Below are 19,223 nucleotides of genomic sequence, written 5' to 3' on the forward strand. Positions count from 1 at the left end.
GGCGGAGCTCCTCGTGGGGACAGACACGTAGCTGCTGCCGCTGGAGAGGGAGGTCATGGCTGAGCGTCGGCGGCTCTGAGCTGCTGGGACGGGGCGGTGGTTGCAAGGCAGGTAGGGTTGCCAAACATGCCAGGTGGGTTAGCCCCGGGGCCTGGAGAGCAAACCGGTCTGAGCAGAGCAGGCGAGGTCTAGCAGGTTGGGGTGGTTTGCATTCTGACACTTTCTGTTATGTCTCGCTTGGCTTGAGAAAGGAAAACAATTGGATGCAGAAAAAAAAGTTAATTAATTACACAAAGACAAATGATTTTCTGCGGCAATGAAAAAGGAAGGCTGGCGCTTAGTACTTACTTTGATTCTAGAGGACTAAAAAATTAGAGCTGCAATGATTAATGGATTAGTTGTCAATTATTAAATTAATCACTATCAACTATTTTGATTATCGATTAATCTGTTTCATTAAAACTGTGGTTTTGGCACTAACACACAAGCTGCACGAAGTAAGTTGCCCTGCTTCTCTGAACTGACTCTCTTTCACAGCGAATAACTTATCTCACAAACCATTCACTGTTCAGGTCGTTACTTCAGGCTGTGGCCGACAGTAACGTTACACGCCACGGATAAAGTTGTTCGTAAAAGTCGTTATATTGTTTTGGGGACAATGACATGGCTGGATAGCTAGCTTGTCTTGATGTTCAACATGCTGTCAAATTATATTTACTGATTGCCGACTTTACACAATTTTATTGACTTTGGATCTTGCTAGCATAGCGTTAGCTTTCTGGCTCATAGCTGAACTTAATTGTTCTATGAGCTGAGTGGACTATAAATATCTCCCGTTGCTTAGGGTGGCAAGTGGTATCGGTCCTTCCTATTTCCTGGAGCAGTGAACAACGTTTGCATAGCATAAGAACCTTATGTGATGGGAATGATTGTTCCAGGTATTAGTCAAACAAGGAAACTGAGCTATTGTTTGGAAAAACTTTAGATTTTGATTGTAAAAACCGAACCGATTGTCGAAACCGAAGTTGAGGTAACTCTCAAGATAGAGCCTTACTTTCCTTTTTGATACAGAGCAGTTATCAGCACTGTTACGTTTCTCCGCCATTTGTTTCATTCATAAAATAGTGATGCCGTGGCGGCAAAGTTGCCGAGGAAAAATGGGAATTGATTGGAAGTGTGCATTTCTGTAAAGGGGAGACTTGTGTGTACCCAGAAAACCCATTTTCATTCAGATATCTGGAGGTCAGAGGTCAAGGGGCACCTTTGAAAATGGCCATGCCTGTTGTTCCCTTGCCAAAATGTAGCTTTACAAGTTTAGTTTCACATGACACCAATATAGTTTCTCTGTAGCTTTAAAATGGGTCCTGCTAGAGCTACTTAATTATTCAGGGCTGAGAAAACATTTGAGACTGGAGCCCCTCATTTTTAATTTTAACATCACAAGTCCATTGGAAATACATTCATATAAGATTGAGAAAAATATTTTTTTTAATGCTAAAATTATGTATAATATTTTTTTACTTTTCCCCCATTTTCCCATGAAATACTGAATAAAAGTAAAATAGAATTATTTGTTACCATGCATCCCGTTCTCACAAGTTGCCCTGTGTGCTTTTTATTTATGTATGGCTTTATTTAAACTGAATTCTTACGTATGGATGGAGGAGCAGGAATGGGGCCTCGCCTGTCGGCTCCTCCTGTCCTTCCCTGGATGACCTGACTGTCCGGTCCTGTCAGTCCACACGGAGGCCAGAGGACCAGAAATCCAGTCGGACCACAAACGCCTCACAGCTCACAGCTCTATCCTCAGGCAAGGCAATTATGAAACAGCCGTGGTATGTTGGGATTTTATCACTAATGTCAGAAAATGTGAATCAGTGTTTCCCAAAAGCCCAAGATGACATCCTCAAATGTCTCGTTTTGTCCACAACTCAAAGAAATTCAGTTAACTGTCACAGAGGAAAGAAGAAACTAGAACAATATTCACATTTAACAAGCTGCAATCAGAGAAGTTTTACTTTTGTTTTAAATTAAAAATGACTCAAACCGATGAATCTATAATCAAATTAGATGGTAATTAATTTAATAGTTGACAATTAATCCATTATATGTTGCAGCTCTAATTTTTTAGTCCTCTAGAATCAAAGTAAGTACTAAGCATCAGCCTACCTTTTTTATTGTCAAAGAAAATCATTTGATTTGATTGATGAACTTTTTTTTCTGCATCCAACTGTTTCCTTTCCCAAGGCAAGAGAGACATGAAAGAAAGTGTCTCGCCTGTTCCGCTCGGACAGGTTTGCTCTTTGGCCTTTCATGTGACCCACCTGCCATGTTTTGCATCCCTACCTGCCCTGCGACCACCGCCCCAACCCCCCCCCTCAATTTAAGGCATAAAAGTAGCCTCGGCCCCATCAGCTCTTCACTCTCCGTGCAGAGCCAACAACCAACCCTCAGCCATGAACTCCTTCCCTAGCCACAGCAGCTACAAGTTACAAGCTACTACCCCCGCCCGCGGGGTCAACAGCATGGGGGTCGGCAGCGTGTATGGAGGAGCCGGAGGGACTGGAAATCTTGTCTCAAAGGACTCCTACTCCTCCTCTGCCAGTGGTGCCTTCAACTTGGCCAACACCATCAATGTGAATGTCAGCGAGAAGGCCACCATGCAGAACCTTAACAACCGCCTGGCCACCTACCTGGATAAGGCCCACGACTTGACGAACCTGCAGGATCATGTAAGCACAGAAACTCAGAAATCTTCAAATTTAAGAGCATTTTGTCGTATTTACATATCTTCTTAAATTCAAATTTTAAGGGTATTTGCATATAACTGATGTTTAATATCAAAATGTTTGTAACAATCTCAGCTTTTTGTAAAGTGAGGCCTGAATGTGTCCCTGAGCAATGTGTAAAGAGATAATATGGCCCTGAAAAGTTGAAACCTTTACTCATGCGGAGGCAAGGGCGTATCTTTGGGTTCAACATGAGGGGGGGTTGAGATGTCCATGTACACACTTCATTTTCTGCAACATTTTGTGCCTTTTCTGCATCAATTTATGGTTCAAATGTCTTTACTTATGTAAAGGAAATTATAATAGATTGTTTATATTCAAAACTGGCCAGTTTTGATTATTGGGGGGGTTGTAACTCCCCCATCCCCCCTTGTAAATGACACCTATGTGTGGAGGAATTGTTTTGGTGCTTGACATGAGTATATCATAGTCTTAGGTTCACAAAAGTATGTAATATAAGAATAAAATTAAAGTCAGTAAAATCACTTTTTGAGTAGGAGTGTTGTCTGTTAGGGTTAGGCGCATACTTCGTCCTCAGAGGGTTAACATTTTAACATTTGGGTTTTTAAACTGTTTACGTTAGTTTAGTTCATTTTGGTTTAAAGTTTTTAACTTTTTCAGATTAACTTTCCTGCCTGTGGAGACGCCAGCCTCGTACTCGCTGCCAATGACGCCCTGATGGCCGGCAACAACTTCAAAGTCATGTAAGTCATGTACTTACTTTATCTTCATAGTAAGAAAAGTCATCAGTTTAAGTCTCAGATAAATAAAGAAATTAAAAAGTCAAAACAAAATGAATTATTTTATTTTTCTGTTCTGCAGCACTACCAAGACCAGCACCATGACCAGCACTATGACCTCCAAGGTGGTGATCACGGAGGAAGTGGACAAACACAGTAAAATTATCAGCAGCAGTTGCATGACAAGGAAACCAGAACCAACTGCTGTAACGTTTAAACAGAGTCGTTCTCAGTTTCTTCAATAAAAATAAAGTCTATTGATTCTCTTTGCTCACACAATATATTTTTTTTTTATTGCAATTGGGTTGAATCTGTAGGAGGAGTTCATTAAAGTACAATCCCTGTAAATGGACAAAAACATTTAAAAAGGCAAAGTCAATTTAAAATGGATGACTTTCTGTTGGGTTTGGAGGATGGCTCCAAAAGGCATTGTTGTAGGTCTGGTTATGATACAAATGCCTTCCAAATTTTATCTATCTAGGTGAAATGTACTACAGGGGCTACATATTTGAATAAGATCTATAAAATATCAGATTTTTAACTGGATTTTGATGTGTGTGCAAATTTTCACACATTTTCACGCAGCTTTGTGATTAAGTAGAGGGATAATGTCCCTGCCCTGCCTTGCCTACCATGTTAGCATGTGTTAGCATGTGTTAGCATGTTAGCATCTGCTACCACAACTCAGATTATTAATTAAAATAGATTCTGATTCTTTAAAAGCACATACACACTACTCATACATACATACATACTGCTAAAGTACCGACCATATTCAGATGCTTAAACAGAGATGCTACTCAAACATAAGAGCATAAATAATAAACTAATATTCTATTCAGTCAAAACAATTTATGTACATAATTTGAATGCATAAATATTCAGTGAAAGAAATTCAGATTTACTTCCGTACAAAGCCTCGATGCAGCATCACTATGATCCCACTACACAGTCAAAAATATCAGGACGACATTCATAACAACACGCAGGCACGTGCACACAGAGATCAAAAGGGTCTTGAGCCCCTGCCGTTTTGCTTAAGAGAAAGTGCATTTTATATATATATATATATATATATATATATATATATATATATATATATATATATATACATATCTGTTTGCACACAGCTTCCCTGTCAAACAAATGTATTTATTGAATTAAGAAATCGAAATATCAGGTCGGGAGATGAGCCTGCCTGTCTCTGTGTGTCCGTTGCACACTGCTGCAGAGGAGCATTGCAGAGAGAGAGAGAGAGAGAGAGAGAGAGAGAGAGAGAGAGAGAGAGAGAGAGAGATTTTTATTTTTAATAAATATTTTACTTTGAATAACACATTTAAACACACACAAAATTATACTTTCCTTGGTCTGACCTTACCTGCATCAGGATATTCCATTAAAGCCATACATTCACTCAAATAAAAAGCATGCAGGGCAATGTAGGCCTATGCATTAAAAACCAAGCTGTTCGGCTTTAACATTCTAATTATAATCTGGACTAAAATACGTGATAGTATAATTGTACCGAAGTGAAATTTGGGGCCTACTCATTAGACTGGAGCATGATTCCTGGGACAAACACCCATTGAGACCTTACATGGAATTCCGTAAAGGAATTCTAAACGTTCAAAAGGAAAACCCCAAATAATGCCTGTCAAGCAGAACTGGGATGTTTCCCATTACTGCTAATTATACAGAAACGAGCGGTTACATTTTGGACACATCTTAATTTAAGCCAAAAAGACACACTTAATTTCAAAACACTAAAAACCCAAGAGCTGAATCCTGAAAACATTGCCCTCAGTCCGTTGATGGTGAAGCTAACTAACCAGGCTCCCAGCACGGGTTCAACACAACTCAACAGAACAAAACTATTATCACGATTATTATGATTCATTCAAAAGATCAATATTTAGAACAAAAAAAATCTAACATAAACACAAAGTAGACTAAATTGTTATTTAACTCTTAACAGAGAATATAAATTGGCTGAGATCTGAAGCAGAGACAGATCCTGACTAAGTACATGCTCAATGATCACCAACTGGCCGTAGAGACAGGAAGAGTCAGACAGACCTGGCCCAGAGAGGAGCGTGCTCACTGCTCAACAGGGGAGATAGAAACATCTTCACTAAAAGATTTACACTTTGGAAAAATAGCAACAACAAAAAAAATAGCAAATTTCCCAATGTTAACATCAGAAAAGAAGCTGGTAGTGGCAGTGAGCATGTGACATAATTTTGGCACAAATGTAACACCTTAATAACCAAGAGGAGAAATAATATGAATTGTGAAAGTAGTGGGTCATATTGAGCTGTATGAAAAATACCTTATATGTAGTTCATCTTAGCTCTGTAGAATCTGAACTGCTGTTTTGATCTGGGATTTTTGAAGGAAATCTAATTGCAACTTAATGAAGTTTTTATAATTAATAGAACAAGGCTACTAACTATTTATATTAAACGTATTTCTCAGCAGAGGAGCTGTTCACAGCGAGCAGCTTTGATTGGAAGTCTGGCTAAACTCGGCCATCTTCAGTGTGTTTGCTGCCACCAGAACAACTTCAGTTTATTACAAACTCATCAACAGCAGATGGTGGTTTTAACGTCGAGATTGAACAAACATGTGGGCCAGCTGGAAAACGGCTTTAAATGGGGCTCTGATGTATTTTACATTTTTTTAGGGGAGAAATGAGTGTGAAAAGCCTCTGAGCCGTGCTGTTCACGGCGGCGAAGAGGTGAGGTTTGGAGGCTCCACAGACAAAATGCAGAGAGCATCAGAACTCTGCGGGACTTCAACATGAAGACACACGAGTCCGCTATCGGCCCCGTCTCTGTCAGACTGCAGCACTTCTCCCACATTTAGTTTGGAGGCTTTTATCAGTGAAGAGAAAACACAAAGTGGCATCCAGACTGCACAGAGGAGACACCGACGGGGATGGGCTGAGTCTCCACGGTTCTTATGGTGTGTTTAACTGTACCGTCCTGCTTTGTACTTTTCATCAGTCCAGTCAGACTCTCTGTGTTACCGTGAGTACGAACAGAATCTTGATTAGAAAGCTAAGCAGCATCGCCGGCCAAAGCAGCCAAGAAGAAGGTTTCCAAACCGAAGAAGGCCGGCCCCAGCGTCAGCGAGCTCATCGTTCAAACTATGGCCGCTTCCAAGGAGCGGAGCGGCGTGTCTGCGGCCGCCCTCAAGAAGGCTCTGGCCGCCGGAGGTTACGATGTGGACAAGAACAAGGCCCGCGTCAAGACCGCCATCAAGACCCTGGTGGCAAATGGGACTCTGGTCCAGACCAAGGGGACCGGAGCCTCCGGTTCCTTCAAGATGAACAAGAAGGCTGTTGACACAAAGGCTAAGAAGCCGGTCAAGAAAGCCGCTCCTAAAGCCAAGAAGCCCGCAGCGGCCAAGAAGCCCAAAGCAGCGGCATCTAAGAAGCCAACAGCCGCCAAGAAGTCGCCGAAGAAGGCCAAGAAACCCGCCGCGGTCAAGAAAGCAGCCTAGAGCCCCAAGAAGGCCACAAAGAGCCCAAAAAAGGCGTCCAAGAGCCCCAAGAAAGTGATCAAAAAGGCCCCTGCAGCCAAGAAAGCCCCCGCGAAGAAGGTTGCCAAGCCCAAAGCGAAGAAGGCATATATGGCGAGTGGATAGTGCCACGGATAACCTACCGAAGGAGACTGTCGTGTGACTCTAACGTGTGGATTGACTACACCGTCGCCAGTGTACATCGTAGTTGATAAGTAGCCGCCACACCTAGCATCGTCGCCAGATGTGCCCCTCCCCCCGAAAAATTTCAATTCATTCAATATATGTTCCAGGCCCTTTAGCCATTATACAAGTTGCTCTAAAAGTAGCCTACTGACAGTAGAAAAATAATACGATTAATTAAATTGTAGTATCTCATCAGCTTATGTGACCTGCGCACTGTTGGAAGAATGCGTAACTCTAACATTGATTGAACATCGACGCCATCTACTGGATCATTGGCATTAATTGCCATACTGTTTATAAGCTTAATAGATCTATTTACATGTAACTTTATGTACGTATGTGTATGTATGCATGTATACACTTTATTATATACAACTTATATATGTAGCCTACATAGTAGTGAAACGTTCATGTTTAACGTTACCTTGTTTATCTTTGTTTTTAGACATAACGTTATGTCTGTTTCTGTGTTGAAAGCAACACCTAGCCAGACTCAAATTCCCTTGTGTTTACACTTACATGGCCAATAAAGCAGTTTCTGATAAAAATCCGAAATATACTGTAAGTTCTTTATTTAGTATCTTTGCAGAGACCCCCAATTAAAAAAAATTCGATTTGAGTCAAAGGCACCACGGTCTCGCTGTGTGGGCTGGCTCTTTGTTCTTTATCTAGCTAGTTGGCCTAGCTAAGACCAGCCAAATCACTGACTTATTTATTATGTAATGGGTAAATGTCAATCAAGAACCTTCATATTTGTTTTAATAGTTAATTTGTTTGTATTTTTTGAGTGAATTGACGTTCATTTTGGGTAACAAGTGGACGCAACTATCACTAAGGCTGCAAGCTCTCTGCAAGTTATTTTTATGATTTTGATCATAAATCTTGTGACTATACCTTCGTTACGGTCCTAAGGAGGCATAAGACAGTTGCTGATTGTTGTTGATTTTGGTTAAATATGCCAAATTGCTATTTTATTTATGATTGTTGTTCAAACGGCATCTGTCTCTTGTTGCCATGGAGACATTTCGAGTGTTCATTCAGCAGTTTAATACTTTTTTTATAAGCATGATGATATTATTAGCCACACATTATGAGTAACACATAAGAACCAGAAAGTAAGCAAAAGAACACTAACAAAATGTGAATCTAAACAATGACAACATACTTTACTCTAGTTCAATATTAGGGAAAAGTCACCCTGACGACGTAGATGTCTTTAGATAGTGAAGGCGTGTGTTTCACACGTTTGTAAGGCGACGTACTTAGTTTAGACGTCTTTAGTAGGTGTAAATTTGATGGGAATTCTAAACATACGCCGTCGCCACGTCGCCGCCGGAAAATGTTTGTACATGCACTTGCCGCCAAGTCTTGTCTGCAATCCCTATTAAATCAATTCCAAAATTCCACACGGTTTGGCGACGACGGGGAGGGTAACCTGCTCCTTCTCCTTCTCCTGGTTATCCTTTGAATGACACAATCCACTCGCCATAGGCAGCACCCAAGAAGAAGTGAGCTGTAGTCCGTCTCATCAACAAACGGCTCTTTTAAGAGCCACCACATCGTCCTCAAAGATCATGTTATTCTAATCTTGTCATTAACAGCACACTTTATATCAGAAGTAAACACAATTGTTATAATTGATTAGGCCTACGTCTTTACAATAAGAAGCCTGGCCTACTTAAACGAGGTATTTGTTTACCCTTTAAAAATCCCTTTTTTTTCTTTTTTTAATATAAATATCGCAATTGCTTCAAAATCCCAGAGAAAGTGAGCATCAACTTGTCTGTGGAAGTGCAATCAAAATAAATTAAAATGGTTTCACACATGACTGTAAAAAGTATCATTTTATTGAAATAACTGATCAAACCAGTAAGGAAAATAAATCTTAATTCAAAAATTTGAAATTAAACTTCCTTTTGTACCAAAACAATTGTGTACGCACAATTTTGATAATCCAGTAAAGAACACACATATTGCTACAAATTTAAGGTCAATCAATTTAATTAAAGGACACAGGATTATTTATCTTTTAGATAATACAAAAAGATTTTGTTTTCAGTGTAGATTCGTGGGCAAATTTTATCAAATTAAACTGACATCTATATTTAAGTGAATGTGTCTCAATACAAATAGTAGTTTAGAAACAGTAAATTTACTTCCAATAGAAAAACTGTTTGGCCATTAGAATTACACTATTAAACATTATTTCTTATTTCAAGTTATAAGTCTGATATCTAAAATAACATCAGCTTTGGGACTGTTACTTTCTGTTGGCGCATGCGCAGTCTCAGTCACAAAGCTCAGCCAATCCTGTACGAGCAACAGCACAGTTTGATTTGCATCAAGCGAATATAAAGCAGGGGTCCGGATCGAGTTTTGCTATCCATTTCAGGAGTTTCAATCCGAAGCAAATATGCCGGTAGAAGCCACCGTGAAAGCGCCCAAGAAGGGCTCCAAGAAAGCCGTGACTAAGACCGCCGCTAAGGGCGGCAAGAAGAGGAGAAAGAGCAGGAAGGAGAGCTACGCCATCTACGTCTATAAGGTGCTGAAACAAGTCCACCCCGACACAGGTATCTCCTCCAAGGCCATGGGCATCATGAACTCGTTTGTGAGCGACATCTTTGAGCGCATCGCAGGTGAGGCTTCCCGTCTGGCTCACTACAACAAGCGCTCCACCATCACTTCCAGGGAGATCCAGACGGCCGTGAGACTGCTGCTGCCCGGGGAGCTGGCCAAGCACGCCGTGTCTGAGGGCACCAAGGCCGTCACCAAGTATACCAGCTCCAAGTAAACCATCCCGCTGCTGTAATCTACTAAACCAACGGCTCTTTTAAGAGCCACCCACTTCTTCTTAAAGAGCGAAGTTTCATTCAGTTGTGTTTAGATACAAACCATCATCGTTTTACGTTGGAGTTTCTGTGATATTTGATTTCTCAGATTTCCACTGTAGGATTTAAATATCAAGTAGCCTAACCTTTCTAAATTGTCTTCAACATATACATACTATCTTGGTATAGGTTTTATCTGCCTGCTTTCAATGGGTCAGCGAGAAATATAATTCCAATTGTCTAGCACATGTTGCAGAATTGAAGTCAAAATTGACCTGCCGATAAAGAATCTCCTTGTAATCTCCAAAAATGTACTGGGTTTTTTATAATTTGCTTTTTATAATTTACGTGGTCTTTCAGTGCTTTGAGTCTTAGCCTTACATTTGTTCTATTACTGGTAGACTTTACATTTAGGCTACTATAGTGCTTTTACTCTATAGCTGTGAACCGGTACACCAGCACAAAGTAAACCAGCTGTCAGACCAACAACACAGCTCTTTTAAAATGCTCATATTATGCTTTTTGGCTTTTCCCCTTTCCTTTAATTTACCTTTTTTTACACCTTTTTTGAGATACTAATTCTAAGAGCATAATTTCATTCAATCATGCCATTTTTAACTCCATGAATGTTACCTGTTTTTTGATGTAGTTAAAGTTCCTTAATATCTCCATAATCATGAGCATGATTAATGTCTTTGTTATTGTTTGTCTGACATTTCTATTACACCATAGACTTGACAATAGTATTATTCTACAACAAAGTACACAAATGTTCCTGCAGCTGTAATCTACTAAACCAACAGCCACACTTTTCTAAGAGAGCACAGTGTCATTTAATCATGTTTATATAAAAACAAAGTACCCATGAATTGTCACTCAATGTTTTTACATGTATAGTAAAGAAAGGTCATTGTAATCTCCATAACATGCAATACTTAATATTGTGTATTCATTAATATAATGTGCATCATTTAGTCTGTCATTGCTTTTGTGTCATACTTGGTTCTACTTCTTGTAGACTTTACATTTAGGCTACTATTTTAGGCTACTGTTATTTGATACAAAGTATCCAAGAATGTTTTCAGTTATTGCTTTTTACATTAGTTTTCTATTCTATACTTTGTTTTTGCCTAACATTTGTGCTATTATATAATGTGTATCTTAGCTTTCTTAATTGTGTGTGTGTATATATATATATATATATCTATATCTTTTTTTTTTTTTTAAATGTTGTATATTGCACCGTGGGTCAGAAGGAAACAAATATTTCTTCTACATATGTACCACTTACAGTTGGGTTTTTATAATCATAATCTGCAATGTTACATAGTCTTTATCATTGCTTCAGAACTTTGTGTCTTACTTTGTTCTATTAATTGTAGACTTTACATTTAGGCAACTATAGTATTTTTACTCTATGGCTGTCAACAGGTACACCAGCTTGAAGTAAACCTGCTGTCAGAACAACAACACGGTAACTTTAAGAGCCACTGCCCTTTTCAAAGAATTGGGGCATTTCAATTCATGGGGGTGCTTTAAAATTAGATTAGATTCAACTTTATAGTCATTGTGCAGAGTACAAGTACAAAGACAACAAAATGCAGTTTGCGTCCAACCAGAAGTGCAATAAAAAAGCAAAAAAGTGCAATGCGATATACAAATATAGACAGGTGGTGCATAGGCATAACAAGAAATATATTGCAGTGTTATAAGAGCAGAATAAATATGGCTATGTAATATGAACAATGTATGAAGATGTACATATATGTGCAATGTAGTAGCAGTGACATTATACTAGTAAGAATAATATAAATATATGCAGTGTATTAACAGTGTAATAACCAAGAAATAATAATTATGGATATACTGAATGAACCATATAGACAGATATGTACAGTATGTACAGCTATGTGCAGTGTGGTAACATTATAAGAGTAGTAAGAATAAGTGTATGTGCAGGATGAATAGTATGAAGACCAATAGAATATGGCTATGCATAGGTGTAATTACATCTGTAAATAAATAAATAGAACAGTGGGTGGGGTAGGGTAGTGCAATTTGTGCATAACTCTGCTGTTTAATTGACAACACTCAGATTAAAGTGCACACTGATCACAACCTTCTGCCAACAAACATTGCCTCCATAATTATTTATTTAGGGTTTATTCAGTTCCTTTAAACTCTGCCTTCATCGGGTAACCGCCTAGCTTCATGCCCAGCACCCAGTGTGTTTACGACCACCGAAAACTTCCCCAATTTAAACTAAATAAAACACATTAATGCAGTTATTTCCCTTTTATTCTATCCTCACATGTCTCTGCTTACCTGAACACCACTGTCACATTTAATACACATTACTTTTAGATATTTTTAAAGACAAAATGTGAGGAAAACTCGCTGCGAGTTGTTCAAAATGAATGTGTATCCGAGAGGTTTGAAACCTCCTGGAATCAAATAAAGTAGTCCTCGTCGACAAACATGAGCTCAGTTTGAAGGGGAGAAGGTTTGCTCACCACTAAATAAACAATTTTGTTTTAAAACGTTTATCTTCTATGAATTTTATCCCCAAATTGTGGAAGAGAAAACACAAAGTGTGGCCACATTTTCAGCAGGGGAGGGGAGCGGCTGTGGATTGACTCTCCACGGTTCTCATGTGATTTATAAGTCCCGACTCCTGCCTGAGCAGGAACACAGCAGACTGTAACGCGACAGAGAAAGACACAGACATGGCAGAAGAAGCTCCAGCAGCCCCAGCAGTTCCCGCGGCGAAAGCCCCGGCCAAAGCCCCCAAGAAGAAGGCAGCTCCCCGGGCAAAGAGTGACGGGCCCTCCCTCCCGAAGCTTATCCTCGACGCCGTGACAGAGTCCAAGGACCGTAAAGGCACCTCGCTTCCAGCTATCAAAAAGACGTTGGCCACCAAAGGCATCGACCTGGAAAAGGCCAACAAACGCATCAACACCGCGGTGAAGAAGCTGGTGACCGACGGAAAGCTGGTCCAGAATAAAGGGATTGGGGCTTCCGGATCCTTCAAGCTCCCCAAGGCTCCGCCTAAAGCCGCCAAAACGGGCAAGAAAGCTCCCGTTAAGGTGAAGAAACCCGCTGCCAAGTCCCCCCAGAAGAAAACCGCAGCTAAGAAAACTGCAGTGAAGAAGACCGCAGCCAAGAAAACCGTCGTTAAGAAACCAGCAGCCAAGAAACCGGCGGCCAAGAAGTCTCCTGTGAAGAAAGCTGCCAAGAAGCCAGCAGTTAAATCTACTCCCAAGAAGGCTGCCCCTAAAAAGGTCGCAAAGAAGAAGACCCCTGTGAAGAAAGCTCCGGCAAAGAAAGCTGCAGCGAAGAAGTCCAAGAAGTAAAGTGGCTCTTTAACCTGCACTCAGTGCACCAAAAGGCTCTTTTAAGAGCCACCACAGATTCACAAGGGAGCGGTTTTCCTACAACATTATCACGTCTGTTGCCATTGCCTGTTTTTCTATTATTTATTATATCCAAGCACTTTGATCATATGGAATGTGCTGGTCAAGAGTAATTTAATGTTTGCTGTTACGTTAGTGTGCCACATTTAAGAGGGAAAAAAAGAAAAATAGTCCTTAAGTTCTTCCTCCTCTAAACGCCACAGGATGGCGCTAACACTTGTAAGTGAGTAATATTAACTCCTACATTTGTTCAGGAATATACCTATAAATCTCGTTTAGTTTGAAGAATAGACCCTTAAAATGGAGCAATTCATTTTCAATGGGGTCCTATAAAAACATACATACAAAATAATCAGTTACGAACAGGTTCAAACCGCTTGCTCATAAACAACCCAACTGTCTCAGAAGAATTAGACACACCAACACCGATAATTAATTAAATGAATTACCAAAAGAGCAATTGAAGCCGTAAGCACAAATAAACAAGACATTACAAATTAAAAGCATGAACGGCAGGGGGGGGCAAAAAAAAAACAACTCATTGTAGCAACTGAGACCTGGGGAACACAGCACGAGCACATATGGACAAAACAAACATGCTATTTTTTAAGCAGATTTGAATTTACATTGTAACAATTTAAAACCTCGAGCTTAATTTAGTTAAAAAAAGAAGTCCATAAGGCATATAATTCTAGAGCGACAGGCCAGGCACAGACACAGCCGCTCTGCTGCTGCGCGGGCTGCACGCTTCTCTGTTCACAACGCTGCCTGTTCTGCTTAACATGAAAAAGCTTATCGTGGTTTAATGTACCTCAACAACGATCACCAAATGTATCATGGCCATATCTTGAAATGAACACTTATGCCTGTCAAAAGAACTTGACAGGCTATGGTGAGGAAAAAGCTTGTACCTAAACAATGATTACCAAATTTCTCTCATATTGCTCCTCATAACTACTGAAAACTGTCAAAAAAATCTAACCAGAAATGTGGTGATGATTGATCGTTGTTTAGGTATATTAAACCACATTAAGCTTTTTCATGTTAAGGATTATAAAGCCCATGAGAACTGTGGGGAGTCAACCAACAGCTGCTCCGCTGCCCTGCTGAAAATGTGAAGCAGAAACGCTAAATGTCAGATAACGTCCATAATAATTGGACTTTGGGTTCTATTTTTTGACAGTTTTCCGTGGTTATGAGGAGCAATATTAGAGAGAAATTTGGTAATCATTGGTCATTGTTTACGTACATTAAACCTGACCTGCGCGAAAGAGAAAAAAACGTATGCGTCATTGTACCCAGCACTTCAGGAAATGTACCTCCGAATGAGTCTCTGTCCCCAGCACATTTCAAACCAAACTGACGCCCGTGGGCACGGCTGTGTTGGAGCACAATAGACAGACGGTAGCAGAATGCCCCGACACTTAAATTCAACTAACATGTAGCTAGGTTAACAGTGAACAATCAGTGTTGGACCTCCAGTCTGTTTAGATGCCTCTCCAAACGCAGAAACCAAGCGCAATCGCACCATAAATCGTTAAGAAAAAAGATCAGTATTTTGCCGTAATCCAATGACATGAAAACAAGTCATCCACAGCGATCAGTAGATTCACAAACAGAGTCACGGTGTATCCAGCAAGGCCTATACAAGCGTCCCATTCACCAGTCAGCTCCAAACAGGTGAACGAGGTGAACTTCGCAGTTTAAACAAAGGGGAATAAAACTTATGAAAGTCCAAATCTACACAAAACGCGCATTCAATTAGTAAGCTGACAGCAAATTTATATACATGGCATTTAGGCAACTTTTATTGTAACGTTGGCACGGTAAGATGTCCCGACTAGTGCAACAAATTATTGTTTTTTGCGTCCTGCATATGCGTCGACAATGGTCTCAGGTGAGAGGCAGAGCCCTGAAAAAATATTATTTTTACTAAAGCAGTAGGTCTATATGAAATCAGATGCGTTACTTATCCCCATTTAGTTGTTTTGTGTTTTTAAAGTATTTATAAAATATCTGGTTATGTCAAAATTATTCCACTCATTTTTGAAACAATGCAATTACCCGTTTCAGCTACCAGGGGGGGGCAGTGCTCCCCCTGCCCCCGCAATCTCCGCGCATGACTTAAAGTGAGATGTAGCAGGGACCCCCTACTACATATTGTATGAAATTAAGTTGCATATTAAACTGGGCCTACAATAACTGTTAGGGTAACCTAAAGCCTTCTTACATACCTTTTTTCATAAGCTATTAAAATATTAATTGTTTGCATGATTTTATAAATCATGTTTTAATGTTACATATGTGGCACAGTAAATCTAGGATTAACTGTATCTGTGGGCTGATATCTTAGTGGCTACCTTACTTATAGGCCAGTAAGCCTATCATCAGTGGGAATTTATATTTGCTAATAATATGTTGGAATTATGTTAAGGCATTTTATTTTTATTTTTTTTAAAGACTCAAAAATGTACAATAATTTGGAGGCCCCCCTGCAATGACTCTGAGGACCCCCTGTTGAAGATCTCTGCCTTACATTACTTTTATACTTTAAGTAGTTTTGAAACCAGTACTTTTACACTTTTACGTAAGTAAAAAGCTTGAGTTGATACTTCAACTTCTACAAAAGTCTTTTCAAACCCTAGTATCTATACTTCTACTTGAGTAATGAATGTGAATACTTTTGACACCTCTGAAACTGGGTGACAGTGTAACTAATCAGGTATGTTATGATAAAGAAATAATTGCATCAGATTTTTTCAACATCCACTCAGACAAATAATGTTCTGACATCACAGTGACAATCAAACATTAACTCGATTTTACTTTGAAGTGTTCAACAAGCAGGAATTATAAAACAAATATTTACATAATGTAAACTTTAGCCTACTTGTAACCGTTTATTTTCTACATGCACCATTGTTGAGACAGCAGCTAGCTGCTGTGTGAGTGTTTAAATTTGAATTCATTTTGTCCAATAGTTACTCAGCTACAGCCCGCGTGTCTCCCGGTCTGGACCAATCAGCGCTGCCCTGGCTCCGGCAGTTCCTTTATAAAGCCGCTGTTCACTCTGCGCAGTATTCATTCATTAACTGTTAACACAGAGAAGCCTGAGAAACAGAAATGGCAAGAACCAAACAGACCGCTACCGGAGGTAAAGCCCCCAGGAAGCAGCTGGCCACCAAGGCTGCCCGTAAGAGCTCCCCGGCCACCGGCGGCGTGAAGAAGCCTCACCGTTACAGGCCCGGTACCGTGGCTCTGAGAGAGATCCGTCGCTACCAGAAATCCACCGAGCTGCTGATCCGCAAGCTGCCCTTCCAGCGCCTGGTCCGAGAAATTGCTCAGGACTTCAAGACCGACCTGCACTTCCAGAGCTCCGCCGTCATGGCTCTGCAGGAGGCCAGCGAGGCCTACCTGGTCGGCCTGTTCGAGGACACCAACCTGTGCGCCATCCACGCCAAGAGGGTTTCCATCATGCCCAAAGACATCCAGCTGGCCCGCCGTATCCGCGGAGAGAGGGCTTAAACTGACCTGAGACCAGCCTACAGTCACAAAACGGCTCTTTTAAGAGCCACCTCACTCTCACTCAAGGGCTCGTTCCTCTGCTGCAACACGTTTCACCATCAGTGGTGTAGTCTACGTGATACGCAGGTATACGCCGTATACCCACTAGGAAAAGTCAAGGATTTCCGTATACCCACTTACAAAAGAGCGATGATACGTAACAACATAGTTTTGTAACAGAACTTTCTCACATTCATTCATAAATTCTCCCCGTCTGTGTTGTGAAGCACTGACATTTGGACCTTTGGAGCTCCGTGGCCGTGCCCTGGACCTGACGCGACGTCACTTTTAAAGTTACTAAGCAACAAGTTGTTTGGCGGTCATTCTTTGCGTGGTCTTTCCTTTATCGCAACTGGTAGAGTTTGATATATATATAGATATAGTTTGAACAACGTTTTAAAGTAACGAGATATGAAACGGAAACAGACCCAAATAACACTAGGTTACCTCAGTGTTTTCATAAGTCCGTCCTGAAGCTCCTGCCGCGTATGGTGACACTGCAGCTGCTACAGATCAGGATGAGCTGATGATTAACGTTACCGTTACAAAAAAAAGCAGCCCGAAAAGTCTACCGCAACGTTACTGTTACCTGGTAAGTGACAGTAGCGTGTGTGACCAGAATACAATTTAAATCTTTTCTGGTTTCAGAGAGATGGTGAGAACTCGTGGACTGAAAGTCAGGCTAGGGAGTTTAAAATCAGGCATCCTTGGTTAGAGTGGAGGGACAGAAAGTTACGTAAATATCAGCAAAGCTGATATGAGCAATGGAAATTCATAGGGTCAGTGACAATGCAAATTAGAGTAAATTCTTAAATCTTAAATGTGCATTACTTTACACAATTAAATTACTATATTATAATGTTAGTTATCAATGGTCAGGTAATTAACCCTTGTGTGGTCCTTCGTGTCACTTGTTTAGTTTATTTACTTTTCAAAGCATTTTTATTCAAAATAGATTCAAGGTTCATTTCAGTTCATTTCATTTCAGTTCGTAACATCATCTCACACAGCACATGAGTATCCAAAAGGGTTTTTATTCAAAATAGAATCAAGGTTCATTTCATTTCACACATTTCATTTCACTTCACACATTTCAAAGGCAACTTTCTCGTCGTCTTCTTGTCGTTGTTTGGTGTCAGGCCGCAGGCAATTCCTAGCGCAACTCCCGACACACGTGTGTTTTGTTTGCAGCTCGCCGGGTTTTGTCGCAGCGCAAAAGGTCGAAGCTCAAACTGGCGCCGCGTGAGCCAAGAGTCTATGCTGTCTTGCGCAGTCCGCGCAGTAGGCTCGCGTGCAGCTCCCGCAGATGTATCTCTTGCAGCCGCCGCACACGGTGTGCGTCTTGCGCTCCGTCGGCTTTGGACAGAGCTGACACCTCTTTCGCTTGCTGGGCACTCTCTGCGCCCTCGGTTGCGCATCCTCATCGTCGTCGTCATTCTCGTCGTCGCCGGGGCCGGCGTCAGCGCCACGGCTTTGACGAGCGCGGCCGACGCTGGCATGCGAGCGACGTCCCACGTGTGCAGCGTGCTCAGCAGCACCACGTTCCTGTTCCTTTTGGCCACGTAGGACACCAGAGTGACGGTGGGCTTGAAGGCGAACTTGGACGAGAGGGCCACGCGGCCCTTGGTGTCGAGCAAGGCGTGCGGCAGCTCGGGCCTGTTTTTGCGCATCGTGCCCACCACGGTGAGGTCCCTGTCGTGGAGGAGCTGCCGGGCCAGCTCGTAGGAGGTGAAAAAGTTGTCGCACGTCACATTGCGGGGGCCCGTCAGCCCCTCGGTCAGGTCCATCACCACCCGGGCGCCCTGATTCCTCTCGGGCTCGCCGCTCACAGACTTGCCCGTGTAGACCTGCATGCTCCACGCGTAGCTGGACACGGCGTCGCAAGCCGTGTCCGTGACCCACACCTTGAATCCGTACCTGCCGGGCTTGCTGGGTATGTACTGGCGGAAGGAGCATCAACCTTGTTGTTGTCGTCGTTGTTGTTGTCGGTGTCGTCGTCGTCGTTGTTGTTGTTGTTGGACGTGTCGTCAAAGAAGGAGAATGACAAGGACACAGGGAAAGGACTCGGAGGGAGCCGAATAAGAGTGAAGAGACTAAATGAGAACAAGAAGAAGATAAAAATGAACAAGCATAACAAAAAGAAAAAGAAAATCTTTAAAAACATCCGTGTGCGCAAAGGCA

General features: G+C 41.3%; 3 protein-coding genes and 1 pseudogene across 3 annotated transcripts; all 4 read left to right on the forward strand.

The window, feature by feature from the left end:
* The first annotated feature begins 2,456 nt into the window (after window positions 1-2,456).
* LOC114553550 (transcriptional regulatory protein AlgP-like) lies at window positions 2,457-7,261 on the forward strand (annotated as a pseudogene).
* Window positions 7,262-9,634: 2,373 nt separating this feature from the next.
* On the forward strand, window positions 9,635-10,126 carry LOC114553961 (histone H2B). The gene has a single exon (XM_028575441.1). It carries the CDS (start codon window positions 9,651-9,653, stop codon window positions 10,026-10,028), a length of 378 nt encoding a protein of 125 aa, XP_028431242.1. The 5' UTR covers window positions 9,635-9,650; the 3' UTR covers window positions 10,029-10,126.
* A 2,649-nt stretch (window positions 10,127-12,775) lies between these two features.
* LOC114553947 (histone H1-like) lies at window positions 12,776-13,453 on the forward strand. Its single transcript, XM_028575427.1, has one exon. The coding sequence runs from the start codon at window positions 12,792-12,794 to the stop codon at window positions 13,416-13,418; it is 627 nt and encodes a 208-aa protein (XP_028431228.1). The 5' UTR covers window positions 12,776-12,791; the 3' UTR covers window positions 13,419-13,453.
* A 3,148-nt stretch (window positions 13,454-16,601) lies between these two features.
* LOC114553954 (histone H3) lies at window positions 16,602-17,054 on the forward strand. Its single transcript, XM_028575433.1, has one exon. It carries the CDS (start codon window positions 16,602-16,604, stop codon window positions 17,001-17,003), a length of 402 nt encoding a protein of 133 aa, XP_028431234.1. The 3' UTR covers window positions 17,004-17,054.
* Window positions 17,055-19,223: the final 2,169 nt, after the last annotated feature.

The sequence above is a fragment of the Perca flavescens genome, chromosome 4, assembly GCF_004354835.1.
Source record: "Perca flavescens isolate YP-PL-M2 chromosome 4, PFLA_1.0, whole genome shotgun sequence".
Lineage (NCBI taxonomy): Eukaryota > Metazoa > Chordata > Actinopteri > Perciformes > Percidae > Perca > Perca flavescens.